Source organism: Scyliorhinus torazame, chromosome 13 (genome assembly GCF_047496885.1).
Source record: "Scyliorhinus torazame isolate Kashiwa2021f chromosome 13, sScyTor2.1, whole genome shotgun sequence".
NCBI classification, from domain to species: domain Eukaryota; kingdom Metazoa; phylum Chordata; class Chondrichthyes; order Carcharhiniformes; family Scyliorhinidae; genus Scyliorhinus; species Scyliorhinus torazame.
Genome location: NC_092719.1, coordinates 8,214,707 through 8,233,273, shown reverse-complemented (window position 1 = coordinate 8,233,273; position 18,567 = coordinate 8,214,707). Strand labels below are relative to the sequence as shown.

At 49.7% G+C, this 18,567-nt stretch overlaps 1 protein-coding gene across 4 annotated transcripts in view; it reads left to right on the top strand.

Annotated features, from left to right (window-relative positions):
• prkcq (protein kinase C, theta) overlaps positions 1-18,567 on the top strand; it is a 292,080-nt gene that overhangs the window by 201,471 nt on the left and 72,042 nt on the right. For all 4 annotated transcript variants that reach the window (XM_072471030.1, XM_072471028.1, XM_072471029.1 and 1 more), the window contains 2 exons: positions 2,510-2,709; positions 8,320-8,380. In XM_072471030.1, the coding sequence (XP_072327131.1) occupies positions 2,510-2,709; positions 8,320-8,380 (261 nt within the window). The remainder of the gene's footprint in view (positions 1-2,509; positions 2,710-8,319; positions 8,381-18,567) is intronic.

The following is an 18,567-nucleotide window of genomic DNA, read 5'->3' as shown; positions in this document are numbered from 1 at the left end:
ATCGAACCTGAGTCCCTGGAGCTGTGAAGCAACAGTGCTAACCACCGTGCTACCGTGCTGCCCTTGTAAGAATATGGGGTGGAATTTTCCGACACCCCACCGGGTCGGAGAATCGCCGGGGGGGGGGGGGGGGGGGGGGGGGGGGGGGGGGGGGGGGGAGGGGAGGGGGGCGGCGTGAATCCCGCCCCTGCCAGCCCCGAATTCTCCGGCACCGGAGATTCGGCGGGGGCGGGAATCGCACCGCGCAGGTCGGCGGGCCCCCCACCCCGGCGATTCTCCGGCCCGCGATGGGCCGAAGTCCCGCTGCTTCTATGCCAGTCCCGCCGGCGTAGATTGAACTAGGTCCCTTACCGGTGGGACCTGGCGGTGCAGGCGGGCTCTGGGGTCCTGGGGGGTGGTGCGGGGCGATCTGGCCCCGGGGGGTGCCCCCACGGTGGCCTGGCCCGCGATCGGGACCCACCGATCTGCGGGCGGGTCTGAGCCGTGGGGGGCACTCTTTTCCTACGCGCCGACCGTCAGCCTCTGCCATGGCCGACGCGTAGGTGCCCCCCCCCCCGCGCATACGCGGGGATGACGTCAGCAGCCGCTGACGCTCCCGCGCATGCGCCGACTCGTGCCGGCCGGCGGAGTCCCTTTGGCCCCGCCTGGCGTGGCGCCAAAGGCCTTTCTCGCCAGCCAGCGGGGAGCCAACCTCTCCGGGGCGGGCCCAGCCCCTAAAGTGGCGGAGGATTCCGCACCTTTGGGGCGGCCCGACGCCGGAGTGGTTCGCGCCACTCCGTCCTGCCGGGACCCCCCCGCCCCGCAGGGTAGGGGAGAATCCCGCCCACGAACACTTACCATGGTTATGAGAAATTCCTCTCATTACTCACTAAATTAAAATAAATGGGAAATTTCAAATAAATGGTTTAAGCAATCGAACTGTTATCCCAATTCATAGTAACTTCAGGTCGTACATTGATATCTAGTTTGTTTTGGTACCAAGATTTGTGCCACATAAAGAGATTAAAGATTTAATTTCCCCACAGTGCTCTGTAGATTTCTGGAGCTCAACCAGGTTAATGTTTGGAGGTGGCTGGTCTCACGCTCCTGCTCACAGAGACAGGGAACCCAGGGATGTGAGGGGTGAGGTTTCTCACTGGTCAGTTGAAGGACATCATTATTGATGGAACTGAAAGGAAAGAATAGCCACTCTCTCAACTGAGAAAGGTGGGTAGCACAGTGGTTAGCACTGTTGCTTCACAGTGCCAGGGACCTAGGTTCAATTCCCAACTTGGGTCACTGTCTGAGCGGAGTCGGCATGTTCTCCACTCTGCGACCAAATATTATTATAACTTGGAGGAAAAGTAATTGAGTGAGAAGTTTTATACTGGCTGGATTTAACGGTTGCAAATTGGGCTAGACACTCTCGCACCGCACACCTACACTGTACCCCCAACCCCCACACCCCGCTCACCTCCCACCGCACACCAACACTGCACCCTTCGCCCCCTCCCCAGCCCCCACACCCCCCCACCGCACACCAACACTGTACCCCCAACCCCCACACCATGCTCACCCCCCCACCGCACACCTACACTGTACCCCCAACCCCCACACCACGCTCACCCCCCACCGCACACCAACACTGCACCCTTCGCCCCCTCCCCAGCCCCCACACCCCACTCACCCCCCCACCGCACACCAACACTGTACCCCCAACCCCCACACCATGCTCACCCCCCACCGCACACCAACACTGCACCCTTCGCCCCCTCCCCAGCCCCCACACCCCACTCCCCCCCACCGCACACCAAAGCTGCCCCTCCACAACCTACCCCCAATCCCCAGCCCCTTACCCCTACCCCGCCCCGCACACCAGTACCACCCCCCCACCACACACCAACATCATGCCACCCCTCCCCCAACTTCTAGACCCCCTACCCTTACCCCACCACCCACCCACCTCCCCACTGCACACCAACACCGCTCTCCCATCCCCTCCCCCAACTCCCAGCCCCCCTACCTGTAACCTACCCGCCCAACCACCCCCTCCCCACCACACACCAACGCTGCCCCTCCAACCTCCTCTTCCCACAGCCCCACCCCCCTACCCTTACCCCACCCCCACCACATACCAAACCGCACCCCCACTCCCTCCCCCTAACCCCCCTGCACATACCCCACCCATCCTCCACCGCACACTAACACTCGGCCTTCCTTGTTTTCCTTGGAGGAGGGTGCAAAATGATAGGAAAATGGGGGAAGTATCCTTATTAAATGATTCTCTAACTATGATTAGATAGATGTCTCTTTTCGAGGCTCACTGCCATATTTTGTTTCATAGCGCTCCTTTGAAGCATATTGGGGCTTTTTATTATGTTAAAGACTCTAAAAGTCGTTGTTTCAGAATCACAGTTAGACACTGACAAGTATTCATTATTCGACCCTGTACTTGAGAATCTCTGAGTCTTCTTGACTCACTGTGTGCCTTGTGCCTCACTCAATCTAACATGTGAGAATACCTCAACAGAAAAAGGACAGATCTTCATGCAAAAGAAGCCCACCATGTACCCTCCTTGGAACAGCACCTTTGACGCGCACATCAACAAGGGTCGAGTCATGCACATCCTTATCAAGGACAAAACTGTCGAGCTGATCTCCGAAACCACAGTGGAGTTGAATTCCTTGGCAGAGAAGTGTAAACGCAATCAAGGAAAAGCAGACATCTGGGTAAGATTTTAATACTTGACTTGTTGGCTGTTAATATTTATTCTTTTGGCAGTGGACGTGATCTTCAGATGTGATATTAAATGGAGATCCTTGCTCCTGCTCAGATAGATATTAAAAATTGTAATGGGAACGAATGGGCTTTCGGAATGGCATCCTGGAACGATTGTTCAAATTGATCAATGAGTCTTTATTTTCCATTTATCTATGGAATGTGAGCACTGATGGAAACACCAGCATTTGATGCCCGTCACTAATTGCCCTTGAAAAGGTGGGGGTGAAACTTCTTCCTGATCCGCTACAGTCCATGTCGTGTAGGTACACCCATAGTGCTGTTAGGGAACAAGTTCCAGTATTTTGGCCCAGTGGCAGTGAAGGAACGGCGGGCGATAGGGTGGTACGCGGCCTGGAGAGGGACTTGTGAAGTTGGTGGCGTTCCTATGTGTCTGCTGCCCTGATCCTTCTGGGCAGGAGATGTCACAGGTTTGGAAGGTGCTATTGAAGGAGCCTTGGTGAGTTGCTGCAGTACATCTTGTAGATGGTTCACACTGTAGTCACTGTACAATGGCGATGGCGGGACTGAATGTTAAAGGTGGTGGATGTGATGATCCTGTTAAGCTCCTCAAGATAGTCAAAAGTCATAGTGCTGACAAAGAATATCAAGCTATGTATTTCACACAGAGCTAGTTTATTTAAACTACTTTAACCAATTCACACAACCTTACTTAAGTGATAGCTAAGAAAATAATTGGATTGAATATATGCTACAGAAATCTAATTTATCTCACTATACTGCCCAAACTCTCTCTAATATAATTAACACCCTCTCAACCTTTCACTAACACCTTCTCCCAGAATCCCAAGAGTCACAGTATATTTATATGACTACATCTAGTGTGGAGATACATGCACATCATCTTGTTAACCCTTTACACTCCCTATATTCCACATATCACTACAGTGGATGGTGTTGCGATTCTTCCTTTTTGTTGGAATTGCACTCATCCAGGCATTGGGAGAATATTGAATATTGCGAATGCTCCATGCATTAAGGTACAAAGCCCTCAGGCTTGTCTTTTTAACATTCCTTGTCCCATTCCCATTATTTTTCACTGTGGCCCTGTTTGATTCTGGCCCTTGATTTCCCTGTCTTAACACTTTTCTTATTTCCGTTTCTGGCTTTTGTTCTTGTTTGAGTTGCCCCCTCCCCTGACTCCTTGCACAGGTTCCCATCCCTCGGATATTTTAGTTTAAACTCGCCCCGACCACCCTACCAAATACTCCCCTTAACACATCGGTCACGGTCCTGCCCAGATGTAACCTGTCCAGTTTGTACTGGTCCCAACTCCCCCAGAAACAGTCCCAATGTCCCAGGAATCTGAAACCCTCCATCACACTATCTCTTCAGCCACGGATTTATCTGATATATCCTGCCATTTATCTGATATATCCCACCATTCCAGCTCTGACCAGTATGTAACACCAGCAGTAATCCTGAGATCATCATCTTTGAGGTCTCACTTTTCAACTTACTTCCTAATTCCCTATATTCTGCTTTTAGGACTTCATCCCTTCTTTTACCCAAGTTATTTGTACCAACATATACCATGAGCACTGGCTATTCACACTCCCCTCCAGATGGATTTGTTTATTGTCATGTGTACCAAGGCAGAGTGAAAAGTATTTTTCTGCGAGCATCTCAACAGATCATTTAGTACATGAAAATAAAATAAATTCAAAAGAAAATACATAATAGGGCAACACCAGGTCCACTATGTAAATACATAGACACCGGCATCGGGTGAAGCATACAGGAGTGTAGTATTAATCAGGTCAGTCCATAAGAGGGTCGCTTAGGAGTCTGGTAACAGCGGGGAAGAAGCTGTTTTTGAATCTGTTTGTGCGTGTTCTCAGACTTTTGTATTTCCTGCCCGATGGAAGAAGTTGGAAGAGTCAGTAAGCCGGGCGGGAGGGATCTTTGATTATGCTGCCTGTGTCATGATATCCACATCGGCATATCATGGTGCAATCACACACACACTGATGGACAGGCAGTTGGACCAACCAGCACACACATAATATCGCAGCCAATCACCAGTGAGAGCACACGCACTATAAAACAGGGAGCACCACAGTTCCCGCTCATTCTACCAGGAGATAGCTCAGAGCACAGAGCTCACAGCGTGCCACCCAGACATAGACCATGTGCTGAGTGCCTCACTAAGATAGTGATAGGGCTGGGTCCACAGGTTAGCTGGTGAAGCACATACCCAAGCCAGCAGTTAGTTGTTACCGTAGTTAAGACAATAAACAGAGTTGTACCATCTACAGCCGTGTTGGATCATTTGTGCATCAGAACACCCAACACGACAGCCCGCTTTCCCCAGGCAGTGGGAGGTGTAGATGGAGTCAATGAATGGGAGGCAGGTTTGTGTGATGGACTGGGCGGTGTTCACGACTCTCTGAAGTTTCTTGCGGTGCTGGGCCGAGCAGTTGCCATACCAGGCTGTGATGCAGCCAGATAGGATGCTTTCTATGGTGCATCTGTAAAAATTGGGAAGTGTCAATGTGGACATGCCGAATTTCCTTAGTTTCCTGAGAAGTATAGGCGTTATTGTGCTTTCTTGATGGTAGCGTCGACGTGGGTGGACCAGAATGCCCTGTAACCGCTCCGTGACATCATAAAGAAGCTGACCATTTAGACATTGAATTGATTAGAATCCTAAAAATGCTTGTTTTAAATCACGATTTCAGGTCTGTTGTACCTGTGGTTTAATTTGATTTACCACCAGCTCATTCCTCCTCCCCAGTCAGAGCCTCAATGTCCAACTCATTTCCCCTGTCCCACAGGGTCAATTCACCCCAGCTGCTCCTTGCGCCTGCTTTCCTGTCTGTCAAGCTCCCTGGCTGAAAGCGGGAATCCAATCTGAAAAATGCAAATTATGCGGTGCCCTCAAATCCGAGAGGACCACTGGGAATTCTGGAGTAGTTGTGACCATCCAGTTCATGAACATCATTCAACATTGAGCCAGAGTCTTCAGACTAACCAACAGCTGAGTCTGTCGGCCCCAGGGGAGGGGGGATGTTTGATTGCGGCCAAAATTATGGTTTCCAGTCAGAAATGGACTGTGGCTGCGACGTGGCTGCCATGGCGCAGGTGCTTCCTGAGCAAATTGACATGAATTTCCAATCCTAGATCTGCCTGCTGGTCGGTGCAGTCTGGTGATGCAGTGAATGAGTCAGTTTGGTCCCTGCCAGACGGACCTGCAAATGGAAAGTCAGTCTCACGATGAAGGGTGCTGCAGAGAAACCTGCCCAAAGTCCACTGCGGGCAGCCTAATCACGGCTGGAATTCTCCAGCCGTCGGGATTCACTTTTCCCGCTAGCAGCGCACCCCCACGCTAGCGGGTGTTGTGGCAGCGTGGGGTGGTTTCAGTGGGAAATCCCATTGACAAGGCACAGGGGGATAGAATTCCGCCACTGGTGGACGGCGCGCGGTGGGTAACACAAAGCACCGGGGAATTCCCCCCCCCGCCGCCAATAGTTAAATACCGAATGGGTTGTGGTTGGCTCCCCTAGCTTAAAGGTGCATGGAAACCTTTGGGAAGATAGGAGAAACCCAGGCTAAACATTCAGTGATGGCCTTGGAATATTATTGTGAGGGTTGGATTGGAGTGTGTGTGTGTGTGTGTGGGGGGGGGGGGAGGCGGAGTGGGGGGGGGGGGGGCTCCTGGCACATCCTGTGTTAAATTGCTGATTTCTGAATGAACATATGTGTTTGCATTAGCTGCTGCAGTGGAATGTATCCTAAAGCAGTGCTCACGTTGGCGTTTCAGTTGTCCAAGGGTTTACTCTCTTCGGAACTTTTTAATGGTTTGACGCACTGTTCCATACATTGCGCCTGTCTATGTGTAAGCCGGCATACACATCTTCTTCTTAACATGTGCAGTGATCGCCAAGCCAGGCAATAGCATCTGTTTTGGCTAAATGGAGTTTCCTGAGCCCTCCGCTGAATTTTGTCAGGGGGGTAGTCTTCAGTGATGTGTGTCATTGATTGGGGGACACCACAGCTGCAGTCTGGGTGCCCTGCTAGGCCCCACTCGTGCTGATTTGCCAGCACAGAAAGGTTGAGGAGTGGCCAATGTTGGCATGGTAGGTTGTTACCCAGTGGGCGGGATGTATGATCTGTGATGAGGAAGTGTTTTTTGATGGTGGTGTGTTGGTTCCATTCCTGCTGCCACAGGGCCTCTGCTGTTATTCCTTGGCTTGGTGGACTTAGCCATACAGGTTGGCGTGATGGGAAGTGAGCATTAGGTGGATTGGTAAGGTTCCTGTACATTCCTCCTTGGGGCAGGGGATGTACAATCAGCAACCTCCCTGCGAGATGGATTTGGTGGCCACTTTGTAGATGGCTTTGCAGAAGTGGCTATTTTCCTCCTCTATGGGGGGAAAGGGCAGTGTAGTATCATTACCACACCTTGTTCCCGTGCCTCATGGTTTTTCACCTAATTGGCTTTGCTGGTGATGATAGGTAGTTGCAGGCAGATGTGGGTCAGGATTGGTCTGTGCTAGTTGTATCGGAAGCTACGCAAGACTTGGCATGATATTGGGAGTGGGTTGCCATGCATTGAGCTGACCCAGCAAAGGTCAGGTGAGTAGTCACTCCCCCAACTTGCAGGGTGGAATGTCTCCAGCTGATTGGAGTCATAGGTAAGATTAAATTCATTCTATACGGCCCAATTTGAAGTTTTGTGCCATCCGCATCAACCTCATTGTAACCACAGTCTGTGTGATGGTGGCTGAAGTCTCCGATATAGACCGCTAGGTGCTATAGGACAGGAAGAACGTGTTTGTCCCAAAGGCACTGGGGCGGCTTGTAGGCATTTACCACCTTGAAGATACCAATCTTCTTGATATCAATGTGTCCAGTGGAGGAGAGGTAGGCTACGTCAGCCGTGATCAATTGAGCATATGTGGCCCGTCCATGCTTTGGATGGGCAGCATGGCATGTCAGGTCAAAGCCATCGATCTTACATCTCCCCGCTTCGCCAGATGGAATGTGTATTTCCTGGATACAGATCACATTCGTTGCGTGTTGCTGAGCAAAGGGTGCTGATTAATTGTCGCTTGTAAGCAGTTAGTCCCTCCACGTTGAGTTGCAGGATGCAGAGTGCAGGTCCGATGGTGAGGGATCTACAGGAATTCATATTGCTGCCGGTTTTAGATGTGGTGATACCGGGATTCTTGAAGCCTGAGCTTGCTGAATTCGGTTTGGTTGTAGCATCATTGGCCTCCCCGGGATTATGGGGTACTGATGGGTGGACACTGATCCATGGCCACCAGAATGGTTGGCATGGCCAGATAGCCTGGCTCCTTTAATACAACTATCCCTTTGCTTTCTGATCAGAATAAATGTTTGCAGGGGAGACAGATGGGGGAGGTTTAGCTGCTTTAAAGCTAAGAATGCACCTTTGTTCTCTCTTCCCCTCCTCCGACACACAACTCTCCGATAATGTAAAATCTGCAGAAATATGTGAAAATCTCTTAATATTTTAGTCCTTTAATCGTCTTTTTTTTCTTCTATTCGTTCTTCTGTTTCTTTTCTAAAAACAGCTAGATCTAAAGCCCCAAGGTCGAATGCTAATGAATGTGAAATACTTTCTTGAACAAAACGGTAAGTAGTGGATCGTATGCCTCGTGATAATTGTTTGAGGGCGTCAGTGACCTTTCGGTTCATGGCCTGAAGCAGTGGAAGATTTCATTGTTTCTTAATTTCACTCTAAATGGTATGGTTTCATCATTAGGTCAAATTCATGAAAACTCACAATGAGGTTCAGTGCTTGGATAGTCTTCTCTCGCTCACCTCAAAATCCCATTTTCATCCACTGAAGGATCATGTGATAACTTCCTTGTCCCCTTTTTTATTATTTATTATTGTTACGGTAACTCTTTAAAAAGAAAGGAATTCCCATGAGGCCAAGAGAAAGAAAACTGCAGGACATGAGTTCACTTTTTTTATGGGCAGCACAGTAGCCCAGTGGTTAGCACTGTTGCTTCACAGCGCCCAGGTCCAGGTTCTATTCCGGTCTGGGTCACTCTCTGTGCGGAGTCTGCACGTTCTCCTGTGTCTGCGTGGGGTTCCTCCGGGTGCTCCGGTTTCCTCCCACAAGTCCTGAAAGACGTGATGTTAGGTGAATTGGACATTCGGAATTCTCCCTCTGTGTACCCGAATAGGTGCCATAGTGTGGCGACTAGGGGCTTTTCACAGTAACTTCATTGCAGTGTTGATGTAAGCCTACTTGTGACAATAAAGATTATTTTAAAAATTAAAACTTTTACTCCAACCAACCAACTAAAATCAATATAATTCAAACATTAATTAACAGGTGAAGGATATTTCAAATAAAAAATAAAAATACATAATTGGTTCAATAAAGTTATGCTTCACTGAGTGCAGGTTTTCTAATATCGAGAGTATTTTAATTCATCCTAATTCTTAATTCATTCTTCTAAATAATCCAATTAAATCTAATAAATGTTTCGGTTCAAAGCAGAATAATTCAAGATGGGTTCTCAAATAGTAAATTGAACGAGAAAGTTTTAAAAGTTTTATTTTAAAAGGCAAGAAGTATACTTAACAACACAAAATAAACTTTACAGTTTCAAATGAATGATCAGGTCACTGAAGAGCCTGCGTGTCCTCCAGTTCCTTTGTCGACAGCTATTCTTTCAAATTTTGCCTCGGGAACATCCAGTACATGACGAACTCGCAAAGTTTTCATTCAAAGCCTTGCCTTTTATCCCCTAAATTGTCAATACCTCGCCGCACAACATGTAATTTCATCATTGGTTAATTTAATTGGTTTATTTCAATTGGGGTTTGGCTGCCTGCGTACAAGGGACAGTGTTGCTTTTGCATTGTCTTTTGCTATCTGCACCATTGTCTATTGTCCATTTCGTCCAAGTCTTTTGCCGAGTTTAACACAAACGTCTGATTTGAAGTTCATCCAAACAGTATCTTAGGGCAGAATTTTAATGTTGTAAGCTTTAACCCCTGCCTTAACATAACTATTTGATTCATTACCATATCTTCGATTACAACTAAGGGCTGTATTCTCCGTTTGGGAAAATATTGGCGGTTTTCTCCGTCCCGCCGCACCAGATTTTGTCGGGATTCTCCGTTTCGTCGGCTGGTCAATGGGGTTTCCCATTGTGGGCATCCCCACGCCGTCGGGAAAACTCCGAGGCTGCCGGCAAAATGGAGAATTCCGACGGCGGAGAATCCCGCCCAATGTTCGTGCCGGGAGCTGAATTCCTTACGGTTCATGTTGGCACAAAGAGCAGCGGCCACAAGCGATTCACTCTCCCCAGCCACCCAACTTTTTGCATGCTGGGGATCGCAAGGGATTCCGTTGTGAATCCCGCTTTTGGGTCGCCATTTTGAGCAGGTGGCCTAATAGCGAGGTCTAGCGGCTGGCTCCCTCCCCCCTCGCAACACAAATCTGCCCCCTCCCCTCCCAAGGGATTGCTGGGTCACTCCCTCCACCACGACAGCAAGCATGCATAAGGGTGACGCTGCAATGGGTCAATGAGGTGACTCAGTAGCTTACTGGGAACCTAACTGCAATGTTTGTAAACATATAGCTATGATTGACAGCTGTTAACTACATCAAAAGCACTTAAGTGCTTTCTGCTGAGTAATAGAGGAAGTGAGTGTAACTTAACTCCTAAATGTTTATAAGCGTTGCAGTTAGGTTCAGAGCAAGCTCCTTGACATGCATTCAAGCGTGAAGAGAAATGAAAATAATCAGTTTGGACATCTGGCAGTCTGGAAGCTGTCAATTACAACCTACTAAAAGTTATTTCTCCTTGAAGTGAATAGAAACCTTGCAGATCAAAGGATCTTAGGGTGTTTGAAACCTTGTGAGGTGGTTTTGGCTTCCTATGAAGTCGCAGATACTGCTTTCGAGACATGTGTCTGAGGCAGCAGGTGTAAGGGGCAGGTGAGTGAAAAAGCAATGATTCTTTCACTGTTTATGCCTGGACTGCTTTTTAGCATCCAGGCAGGGGTGATTGATGTGGGGGTCTCTGTTATGGGTGTGGGGGGGGGTTCTGTTATGGTGGGGCTCTCTGTTATGGGGGTGTTTGCTAATAAGGAGGGAGTCTCTGATTATGGGGGTGGGTTCTCTGATATAGGGGTCCTCTGTTATGGGGTTTTCTGATTAGGGGGGTCTCTTTATTGGGGGCTCTGATGAGGGGTCTTTGATATTGGCGGTCTCTGATGCAGGTTCTTCGGCGGATCTCTGATGGGGGGCATGATGGAGGTCTCTGATGGGGGATCTGGTGGGGGTCTCCGTATGGGGACCGGAACATCGCAAACGCAATGTTTTTGCCTCAGACAGGCTTCTCCGCCACATCGCGTACTACGCTAGCAGCGACATGAAAAGAAAGAAGCTGGTTTAGCTCAGTGGGCTAGGCAGCTGGTTTGTCATAAGAACACAAGAACTAGGAACAGGAGTAGGTCATCTGGCCCCTCGAGCCTGCTCCACCATTCAATGAGATCATGGCTGATCTTTTGTGGACTCAGCTCCACTTTCCCGCCCGAACACCATAACCCTTAATCCCTTTATTCTTTAAAAAACTATCTATCTTTATCTTAAAAACATTTAATGAAGGAGCCTCTACTGCTTCACTGGGCAAGGAATTCCATAGATTCACAACCCTTTGGGTGAAGAAGTTCCTCCTAAACTCAGTCCTAAATCTACTTCCCCTTATTTTGAGGCTATGCCCCCTATTTCTGCTTTCACCCGCCAGTGGAAACAACCTGCCCGCATCTATCCTATCTATTCCCTTCATAATTTTATATGTTTCGATAAGATCCCCCCTTATCCTTCCAAATTCCAACGAGTACAGTCCCAGTCTACTCAACCTCTCCTCGTAATCCAACCCCTTCAGCTCTGGGATTAACCTAGTGAATCTCCTCTGCACACCCCCCAGTGCCAGTACGTCCTTTCTCAAGTAAGGAGACCAAAACTGAACACAATACTCCAGGTGTGGCCTCACTAACACCTTATACAATTGCAGCATAACCTCCCTAGTCTTAAACTCCATCCCTCTAGCAATGAAGGACATTCCATTTGCCTTCTGAATCACCTGTTGCACCTGAAAACCAACTTTCTGCGACTCATGCACTAGCACACCCAGGTCTCTCTGCACAGCAGAATGTTTTAATATTTTATAATTTAAATAATAATCCCTTTGCTGTTATTCCTACCAAAATGGATAACCTCACATTTGTCAACATTGTATTCCATCTGCCAGACCCTAGCCCATTCACTTAGCCTATCCAAATCCCTCTGCAGACTTCCAGTATCCTCTGCACTTTTTGCATTACCACTCATCTTAGTGTCGTTTGCAAACTTGGACACATTGCCCTTGGACCCCAATTCCAAATCATCGATGTAAATTGTGAACAATTGTGGGCCCAACATTGATCCCTGAGGGACACCACTAGCTACTGATTGCCAACCAGAGAAACACCCATTAATCCCCACTCTTTGCTTTCTGTTAATTAACCAATCCTCTATCCATGCTACTACTTTCCCCTTAATGCCATGCATCTTTATCTTATGCAGCAACCTTTTGTGTGGCACCTTGTCAAAGGCTTTCTGGAAATCCAGATATACCACATCCATTGGCTCCCCGTTATCTACCGCACTGGTAATGTCCTCAAAAAATTCCACTAAGTTAGTTGGGCACGACCTGCCCTTTATGAACCCATGCTGCGTCTGCCCAATGGGACAATTTCCATCCAGATGCCTCGCTTTTTCTTTCTTGATGACAGATTCCAGCATCTTCCCTACTCCCGAAGTTAAGCTCACTGGCTTAATGCAGAACAAGACCAGCAGCACGGGTTCAATACCCGTACCAGCTTACCTGAACAGGCGCCGGAATGTGGCGACTAGGGGCTTTTCACAGTAACTTCAAACGTGTGACAATAAAAGATTATTATTATGCGGTGGTGAATCCCCTCTTAATTGAGGTACGCTGGCCAATCATTTGTTTCTGGCTGGCTAATTATGCGATAGCCCTTAATTAATATATGTGAGTGAATATAGTGTACAGAACACAAGATGGTGTTGTTTCTGAATGTCAACACAAAAAATGTCTTTTTGACATGGTTAGCTTATTACAATAACTATGGCATAAATTTATTCTACAAGGAGCATATAGGTTTTGAAAAAAAGCATTCTACCTTGGGTATAGAATTTAACTAGTGAAATAACACTTATAAAGTTTTAAAGTGTGAATCCTCAATGTCCGCTCGACTGATTAGAGTTCATTCATCAGCTTACTGCTAAAGTACATTGCTTTCAATTAATCTGGTTCATCTAGAATGCAGTTTAGTGTGTTATCATGGTTATACATACATGTACTATTACATTGGTTCCGCAACTAAACGTGAAGAGTACGGTTCTGTTGCCCCACAGAAATATAAAAATATATGATGTCCACTGGATCATCTGCTGAAATTAGGATGGATATCTCTAGCTGTGACGCCCTAATTCACTGAAAGTTAGGTGAATTAACTTTAAACTGGCCTACAAACAGCTTGCAATAGTTACAAGCACTTGTATTACTTCCTGCACAAATGTGGGACCATGTGCGATCTCACATTCCTTCCACCTCAGCCTTCGCTATGCAATCGTTTCGGCCCATGAACAAGAGGCATCAGCAGTTGTATTCCATCCAAAGTCCCCGACACACTTAACACCAACAATGCGCATATCTAAAAACCTTCTCTTACATGAGTCCTGATAGCACAGAATCCCCAGAGACTCCCTCCTCCAATCCCTTTAAACGTCCAGTGGACTCTGGCAACATTGAAAGAGCAGCGATGAGCTTTGTCCCATTCACAATCCCTTGCCCTTCCTGTCTTCAGTATTCTGTCCTTTCCAACTATATGACACACACAGTAACACAGTATCTGAAATGAAATGAAAATCGCTTATTGTCACAAGTAGGCTTCAAATGAAGTTACTGTGAAAAGCCCCTAGTTGCCACATTCCGGTGCCTGTTCGGGGAGGCTTGTACGGGAATTGAACTGTGCTGCTGGCCTGCCTTGATCTGCTTTCAAAGCCAGTGATTTAGCCCTGTGCTAAACCAGCCCCGCTCTGCTCTGTTCTGAGAGGCCTGCTTCAACACCAAGATCTGTCCTACAACTGCCAAACCGAAAACTGTCCCATTTGGAGAGAACATTGCTTTCCCTCATTTCGCAAAGTCCCAATATGTTCTGAACTTCCAAGTAGAGAACACAGGCCCACCCAACGTCACTGCAATTATCTTTCTATTTAATCTTTGCTTCTCAGCTATTCAGAGGGCAGCATGGTAGCACAGTGGTTAGCACAATTGCTTCACAGCTCCAGGGTCCCAGGTTCGATTCCCGGCTTGGGTAACTGTCTCTGCGGAGTCTGCACGTTCTCCCCGTGTGTGCGTGGGTTTCCTCCGAGTGCTCCGGTTTCCTCCCACAGTCCAAAGATGTACAGGTTAGGTGGATTGGCCATGCTAAATTGCCCTTAGTGTCCAAAATTGCCCTTATTGTTGGGTGGGGTTACTGGGTTATGGGGATAGGGTGGAGGTGTGGACTTGGGTGGGGTGCTCTTTCCAAGAGCCGGTGCAGACTCGATGGGCCGAACGGCCTCCTTCTGCATTGTAAATTCTATGATTCTATTCATTCCCAAGGCAACCTCAGGTCAGATAGGCATTTCTTGGCACCTAATCATGTCACAGTCAGGAATCAATTGACCCTCTTTCTGAATATTCCCAAGCCCACTTTGACCTTAAACAGACATTGCACAAAAGAAAATACAGTCATTTCATAGCACATGGGTCATCGCGTTGTGGTTTCCCAACTTACTGACATCCATTCCATACCACAACTGCATTAATAAACGGACAGGCTTTGGGCCTGCACACAGGCCCCTGATACATTCCCAACAATGGGGTACGTCCACAGGTAGGAGCTGAATGTAAAGTGTAAATTTGATGGAGTCTGTTTTCAACATCTTGGGGTTGTCATGGAGCCTTCAGTAATCCTGCTTGATGCCAAAAACAAAACAAGACGAGTGAGATGTGTTCACACCGAGGATTTGCCAGGGTTTCTTGGAGGAAAACGCAACTCTCTCAGAATCAAACGATTTTCAACTCTACTGTGTAAAGTAAGAACTATCCACAAACCATGCAGGGGCTGAGGAGCGCGCTCCTCCCTAATGAGGAGGCAGATTATTTTCCATTTGGCACTTCCGTTTGGTGGCTCAGCTCCTGAATTAGATACGTGAGGCATCTTAGATAAGTGAATTTATTTCCTACACTCTGGCATAGTGCACTGGGATATATCGTGTCCATGAGTCATGACACTTTTTATATCAGGAAACTCCCCAGGGCAATTGTACCACTGGCCAACGATCACAGTTAAATACAACTAAGTATTTTTCGAAACAGCATTAGGTTTGGGAGGAGTGGATGTGCGGAGGGCATTGGCTAAATCAGCCAATTAGCCATTGACTTAGTTGAATTGCAGAGCTAGATAGGCTGAATGGTCTTCTTCTGCACCCATTTCCGATGCCCGGTGACCTCTCACAAGATTCCTGAGAGTTATTTGCAGACACATTTTGGTGGTTTTGATGAGGGGCGGGGTGATGACTGGAATTTAATTCTAATTGTAGACTCGCAGTCAATGCATGAATCCTTTTTAAGACAGATGAGGGACTCATTTCCTCTCAAAGGGCCATTGGTATTTGGAATCCTGTTTCACAGAAAGCAGGAGAGTCCGGGGGCTGGATTCTCCGGCCCCCCCGCCGGGTCGCAAATTCGCCGGGGGCTGGCGTGAATCCCGCCCCCGCCGGTTGTCGAATTCTCCGGCACCGGATATTCGGCGGGGGCGGGAATCGCGCCGCGCCGGTTGGCGCCCCCCCCCCCCCCCGGCGATTCCCTGGCCCGCGATGGGCCGAAGTCCCGCTGCTGGAATGCCTGTCCCGCCGGCGAGAATCAAACCACCTCTCTTACCGGCGGGACTAGGCGACGCGGGCAGCCTACGGGGTCCTGGGGGGGGGGGCGCGGGCCGATCTGGCTCCAGGGGGTGCCCCCCCGGTGGCCTGGCCCGCGATCGGGGCCCACCAATCCGCAGGCGGGCCTGTGCCGTGGGGGCACTCTTTTCCCTCTGCCTCGGCCACAGCCTTCACCATGGCCGACGCGTAAGAGACAATCCCCCCAGCGCATGCGCGGGGATGACGTCAGCAGCCGCTGACGCTCCCGCGCATGCGCGGACTTCCGCCAGCCGTCCTTTCGGCCCCGGCTGGCGTGGCGCCAAAGGCCTTTCCCGCCAGCCGGCGGCGCGCCAACCACTCCGGCGTGGGGCTAGCCCCTCAAGGTGAGGGCTTGGCCCCTAAAGGTGCGGATTTCTCCGCACCCTTTGGGGCGGCCCGACGCCGGAGTGGTTCCCGCCACTCCATCCCGCCGGGACCCCCCGCCCCGCCGGGTAGGGGAGAATCCCGGCCCGGGTCATTGAATTTCTTCAAGTCTGAGTTACATAGATTTTTGATCGGCAAGGTAGTGAAGAGTTATGGGGGCCAGACAGGAAAGTGGGGTGAAGACCGCAATCAGATATGCTGTGGCCTTATCACTCCTGCTCCGAAGTACAAAATCAAATGTTCTGTTAGCCATGGCAGCTTGAACTCATCCGATCCCAGTTTCTTATCCTCATTCTCCTTTGAAGCACTTACTTCCCAAATACGTGCCTAGGGTAGAAATATATCTCAAAATAGGCCTGAAGGCAGGGGCCTAAGTCTCACCTGAAATTAGGCCTCGCGAGCTGTGGTTTGTCAATTTGTCCAGAGGCAGTTTCTCCATTCCAACAGGGCAAAGTTGGGTAAGCTGGCTCCCTGGTAACTTGGGGGAGGGAGGAGTAAACAGAAGGGAGCATTTTGAAGGCAGCCTCCAGTGCCAACTTTGAGGTTAGGCCGCACGTAAACATTGTTAGGCTGAAAGCAGGAGTCTCAGTGCACATTCAATGCTCCCCTGCAGCCTCAAACAAGCGGTTAGGCCCTTTGGATACACAAATAGGGGCCTAACCCGTGTTTTAGTCATGGAGCCTGGATCCTTGTGTTGGAGTGTCTGCCAATATGGTGGCTGATGCACATCCAGCATGGATTATGTGCAAACATGTGCCTGCCATATTGGACACCTAGGGCTACATTTTGCTTCCCTAAAATTGGTGCCGCCCCAACAAATTTTTGCTCTTTTAAATTCCCCAATATTTATGCATCCAAGAAGATATAAGAAGCTCTGAGCTCTACCACCAATAAGGACAAGGACTGCAGTGGGCACTTGGGGAACACCACCGCCTGCAGGTTCTCCCCTGCCATCCCGACTTCGAATTATATCGCTGTACCTTCACTCTCACTGGCTCAAAGTCTGGAATTCCCTTCCTAACAGCACTGTGGGTGTACCTACACCACATGAACTGCAGCGGTTCATTCAGGCAGCTCACCACCACCTTCTCAAGGGCAATTCGGGTTTTGCAATAGGACTGTCATTGCCAGTGATGTTCGCCATCCCGTGAACAAATAGTTTTTAAAATTCTTGAACGGTGCGTTCCACTTTCACTCAACCCTTTAGTGCGAAGGATTGCATTTAATTTTCACCAGTTTAGTTCCAACGAGGAGATGGCATCCCTCGGGCGAGATTCTCCGGAAACAGCGCGATGTCCGCCGACTGGCGCCCAAAACGGCGCAAATCAGATGGGCATCGCGCCTCCCCAAAAGTGCGGAATGCTCTGCATCTTTGGGGGCCGAGCCCCAACATTGAGGGGCTAGGTCGACGCCGGACGAATTTCCGCCCTGCCAGCTGGCGGAAAAGGCCTTTGGTGCCCCGCCAGCTGGCGTGGAAATGACATATCCGGGCGGCGCATGCGCGGGAGCGTCAGCGGCCGCTGACAGCTTCCCACGCATGCGCAGTGGAGGGAGTCTCTTCTGCCTCCGCCATGGTGGAGACCGTGGCGGAGGCGGAAGGGAAAGAGTGCCCCCACGGCACAGGCCCGCCCCCGGATCGGTGGGCCCCGATCGCGGGCCAGGCCACCGTGGGGGCACCCCCTGGGGCCAGATCGCCCCGTGCCCTCCCCCAGGACCCTGGAGCCCGCCCGCGCCGCCTTGTCCCGCCGGTAAGGCAGGTGGTTTAATTTACGCCGGCGGGACAGGCATTTTAGCGGTGGGACTTCGGCCCATCCGGGCTGGAGAATCGAGCGGGGGGCCCCATCAACCGGCGCGGCGCGATTCCCGCCCCCGTCGAGTCTCTGGTGCCGGAGACTTCGGCAACCGGCAGGGGCAGGATTCACGCCAGCCCCCGGCGATTCTCCAACCCGGCGGGGGGTCGGAGAATCTCGCCCCTCATTCTGATTCCCGCTAAAGAGAAAGTCTAAGCTGAATAAAATGGAATTCTACAGATAGGAGGCTCTCCCGTTCAATTGCAAATACCCAAAAGAGAGACGCAAAAGTTGTCTCGACAGGAATAAGAACTGGATTTTTAAAGTGGATTCGGGAGGCTTTTGTATATTTTTGTGTTTGTTCGCAGGGAGACACTTGAAACATTTATTTTGACCTGGAATAATGGCGGGGTTTCTCAGGCTGCTGGGATTCTCTTTTCCCGCTTGTAGTGCCCCCCCGCCGTGAGTCTCCCGGCAACGTGGGTTGTTCTTCAATGGGAAATCCCATTGACAAGTGACGGGAAGAAAGAATTCCACCTCCAGCAAGCAGCACACCGCCGGGAAACCGTTAACAAGGCAACCGGAGAATCCAACATTTCCTC